Genomic DNA, 4,316 nt, shown 5'->3' on the forward strand with positions numbered 1-4,316 from the left:
GCCAGACGTTCCAAACCTGCCAGTACCTGCTGACGACGCTCCATTGACACAAAAGCAGGGCGCTGACATTGGCCATCTGCTGAACAAACCTATCCCAGCACTCTTTGGCTCGGAATCGATACAGGGCCTCTAGGGAGGAAAAGAAGCAAAAGGCCAGTGTGAGAGCCGGGCAGCGGAGGGGGGAGGGGGCTGGCTGGGTCACCCGAGGCTGAGCTCGGGGGGGGGGCAGGGGCATCAGACGCATCCCGACCCGACAGGCCCCCCCCCCGGAGAACAACAGGGGGATAAATGACCAGGTGGCCCTGTTGGGTTGTCCTGCTGATGGCTGGACCTGACTGTGAGCTTCAGTATTAGAGGAACGTGCAGGGGAGCCGTGAGGAATCACGGGAGGGACTTAAAACATCTCTTTCTCCAAAATGTCGTGAACTCTTTGGGGGGGGGGTGGCTCGAGCAGGTGAATCCCCAGCTGCTCTCAAAGCCGCCCTTCGTGCAACACGCACCGTCCTCGCCAGGCCATTATTGGAGCTTTTATTTTGGTTCCTTTATCAGTCTGCGAGCTGGGGTATGTAAAGACCCCGACCTCAGCTGTGGGTGGCCCACCTGGGTGGCTTTCATCACCTGCCCCAGGACAAGCCCACTGACTATTCGGTCTTCAACCCCAAGTTCACTTGCTCCCCCTCCCCTCCCCTTCCATCCATTTTAATTTTTGTGTCCTACGTGTAACATTGTAGGCGCTTATTTTGAACTGTAAAGTGCCTTGAATGCTGTGGCAGAAAGGTGGAAAGTCAAGGAGGAAAACAAACACATTCTTGCGCTCTTGCCATGACAGGTGTGCATGGCTGCCGTGTGTGGAGAGCCCTGCACTTTGCACCTCCCCAGGGACACCGGTGTCTCCCCTCCAATGTTCCCTCAAAGCTGTGGAGTCTTTTGAGCAAAAATTCTACTCGGTGAGTTACCGGCATTAAAGTGGTGAGCAAGTGATTTGGCTGCTGCATAAATGAGTTTGCTCTGGAGCCGTCCTTCGTGAGCTAAGACAAAAATGTCTGAGCCAGAGGCTAAAAAGCTGTGAGCTAGCTCACACTAACTCAGCTTAGAGGGAACACCGCTCCCCTCCCCTCCAACTGCCTGGCCTTGCTGACCTTGAAACATAGGATAGTCCTTGAGGAACTTCATCATGTGTTTATAGCTCTCCACATCAAGCTCCAGAGCTGTGGCATTTGACTTGTCTTCTTCCAGAGAGTAGCTGGCATTGTGTGGGGTCACTGTGGTCTCCGAATGAGCGCCCAGCACTGAAGCTCCTGCAAAGTAGAGAGAGACAGAGTGAGAGGGGGTGCGCAAAAGTTTCCAAGGAAGGTTCTCTCAAAAGTTCTAGAGTTTTAGAAATGGACTTTGGGCACGGATGTAGAAGCCCCAGTTCCTATTAGTGTTTGCGATGGAGAGGATTTGCCCTGGAAACCATGCCAGCCTGATGGTAGCTTGGAGGGGTAGCGTGGGTAGAGGATCATCCCGGGCACTGGACAACCGTGGATCAGTTGCTCTCTCAGCCAAACCTACCTCCCTGGGTTGTTGTAATAATAAAATTGTGGGCCGGGAGAGAAACTGTGCATACCGCCCTGAGCTCCCTCCCTGGAGAAAAAGCAGACGAACTGTAATGTATCCAGTCCAGACAAGTCCAGAGACAAACGTCGAGCTTCGCTCCAAGAGACAATGGACTATGCGGATCCTAGCCCGCTCCAATCAGGGGGCTAGGTTCCTGGCTGAGAGCCTATGGGACTCTCGGCCACTGTAAGTAACCTATAGGGAAGTAGGGGTGTGTTTTGGGTGGCGGTTTCTCGGGGGATATAAGCTGGCCAAAGTCGTCTTGTTCCTGATCGAATAAAGTAGGCTTTGCTGAAATCACTCTCTGTCTGTGTACTTTTCACGAACAAAGCTAGATAAATCCAATGAAGGCTCTCTCCCTCTCTCTCTCTCTCTCTCTCTCTCCTACTGCCCCCCCTGCTGCTTCTCTGCTCTAAAGTCCCCCTCCAAAATCCGTTTCACGCTTAAAAGAACAGCTCCGTGGTGAGTGGGAGGTGCGGACAGACAATGACTGCTGCATGGCCGGCGGCAGCGATGTGTGCCTCTCACACCCCAGCAGTGGCTCCCTGGGGCAGGAAGCGCTCCTCCTGCACACACTTCCTCCGAGAGCTGCAGCGGCCAAGGACAGGCAGGAGCTTGAGGAAGAAAGGGCCTCGACAAGATTCCCGATGCTGCGGCTGAGAAGGCGGCACACCCTCCTCCGCAGGCCCGAAGACACTTCCTGACTCGGCTCCCGGTGGCCTGTCCCCGCAGGACGGAGCTGGTCTCACTTACTAGAGACGGTGTTCCCTAGCTAGTGGGGAACACAAGGCCACAGAGTCCACCCTCCAAAGCAGCCATGTTCTCCAGAGGAACAGATCTCTGTGGAGAGGAGCTGTAACTCCGGGGAATCTCCAGGTCCCACCCAGTGTTCCCTCTAAGCTGAGTGAGTGTGAGCTAGCTCACAGTTTTTTAGCCTCTAGCTCACACATTTTTGTCTTAGCTCAGGAAGGATGGGGCTCCAGAGCAAACTAATTAATGCAGTAGCTGAATCGCTCGCTCACAACTTTAATGCCAGTAGCTCACAGAGTAGCAATTTTGCTCACAAGACTCCACAGCTTAGAGGGAACATTGGTCCCACCTGGAGGCTGGCATCCTTACCGTGGTGACCGTTTGGGTCTCAGCCCTTTCATCCCGAGGCTTCCGAGAGTGTTCCCAGCCCACCTGATGTCAAACTAGCTTGGAGCAGGTGGGCAAAATGCCCACCAGGAAAGCCCCCACGCGGGCTCTCTCAGAAGAGACATGCAAGAACGATTGCCCTTCAGAAATCTCTGTCACCCTGTCAAATGCTGGGATGTCGGGGCAACAGCAAAACCAGAGGGCGGGGGAGCGAGGAGGTCCTCCCTGCGGAATGACTCTTTGACGGGTCCTACAAGCACACTGATGCCCGGATGGCGAAGAACATGGCAAAGGACAGGCCACAGTCCCAGAGGAGCCTCAAGACGGTCGTATCGCTAATAAAGAAGAGGGCAGGGCAAAAGCGGGCTGAGGGCTGTGGTGGAAGGCAGAGACTGGGGCAGGGGGTACGGGACTCAGGAGCGGCCCTGCCCCACAACGCCTGCCCTCTGCGGGCAGCCAGTCCCAGGCCAGGCGTCGCTCCCAAGAGTGGGATGCCCAAGCAGAGGCTCCCCCAAGCACACTCCCCACCAATGCTCCCTCTAAGCCCTGAAGTCTTGCGAGCAAAAATTCTGCTTTGTGAGCTACTGGCATTAAAGCTGTGAGCGAGCGATTTGGCTGCTGCATAAATTCATTTGCTCTGGAGCCATCCTTCCTGAGCTAAGACAAAAAAGTGTGAGCTGGAGGCTAGAAAACTGTGAGCTAGCTCACACTCACTCAGCTTAGAGGGAACACTGGTCCCCTAACCCTCTAAGCCCTGAAGCCTTGCGAGCAAAAATTCCACTTTGTGAGCTACTGGCATTAAAGCTGTGAGCGAGTGATTTGGCCGCTGCATAAATTTGTTTGCTCTGGAGCAGTGTTCCCTCTAAGCTGAGTTAGTGTGAGCTAGCTCACCGTTTTTTTAGCCTCTAGCTCACACATTTTTGTCTCAGCTCAGGAAGAATGGCTCCAGAGCAAACTAATTTAATCAGCAGCCAAATGGCTTGCTCGCAACTTTAATGCCAGTAGCTCACAAAGTAGAATTTTTGCTCACAAAACTCCACAGCTTAGAGGGAACATTGCTCTGGAGCCCTCCTTCCTAAGACAAAAATGTGTGAGCTGGAGGCTAGAAAACTGTGAGCTGGCTCACACTCACTCAGCTGAGAGGGAACCCTGGCCCCCACGCCCGGCAGACACCCTGAAGTCGTCCGACTCACCCACAAGGAGCAGCAGAAGCCGCTGGAAGGGCCAGCCCGGGGGGCTCATCCTCGCGTCCCCTCCTGGCCCGGCACTGCTGCCTGTTCCCTCCTGTCCGGCTCGAGATTTGAATCGGAATAACAGGAAGCGCCTCCTTTCCTCCAGCAGCGCTGGTAGAGGGAGAGTGCAGCACCAGGCATGTGAATAATGAGATTCAGGAGCAAGCCCGGCTCCCGGGGGCTCTGCTGCAGCAAGGCCCCGGCCTCCTCCCTTGCCTCCACACCCAGCCCGCCGAGGAGGCTCCGGGCCCTCTCCCCCGCCAGAGGTCAGCCCGCCTGGCAGCAGCAGGCTGCGGCGGCCCCGCTACCGTCTGGGGCACATCGAGGTCTCAAGGCCCAGGGTGCCTT

General features: G+C 55.4%; 1 protein-coding gene across 1 annotated transcript in view; it reads right to left on the reverse strand.

Annotated features, from left to right (window-relative positions):
- The window catches only part of RAMP2 (receptor (G protein-coupled) activity modifying protein 2), an 8,370-nt gene extending 4,282 nt beyond the window's left edge, over nucleotides 1–4,088 (reverse strand). Inside the window, exons 1-3 of the mRNA XM_015426602.1 lie at nucleotides 3,930–4,088; nucleotides 1,140–1,298; nucleotides 27–129 (exon numbers count right to left, since the gene is read on the reverse strand). Coding sequence (XP_015282088.1) covers nucleotides 27–129; nucleotides 1,140–1,298; nucleotides 3,930–3,978 — 311 coding nt within the window. The 5' untranslated portion in view covers nucleotides 3,979–4,088. The remainder of the gene's footprint in view (nucleotides 1–26; nucleotides 130–1,139; nucleotides 1,299–3,929) is intronic.
- Nucleotides 4,089–4,316: the final 228 nt, after the last annotated feature.

This window comes from Gekko japonicus, unplaced genomic scaffold (genome assembly GCF_001447785.1).
Source record: "Gekko japonicus isolate JY-2015 unplaced genomic scaffold, Gekko_japonicus_V1.1 scaffold1636, whole genome shotgun sequence".
NCBI lineage: Eukaryota > Metazoa > Chordata > Lepidosauria > Squamata > Gekkonidae > Gekko > Gekko japonicus.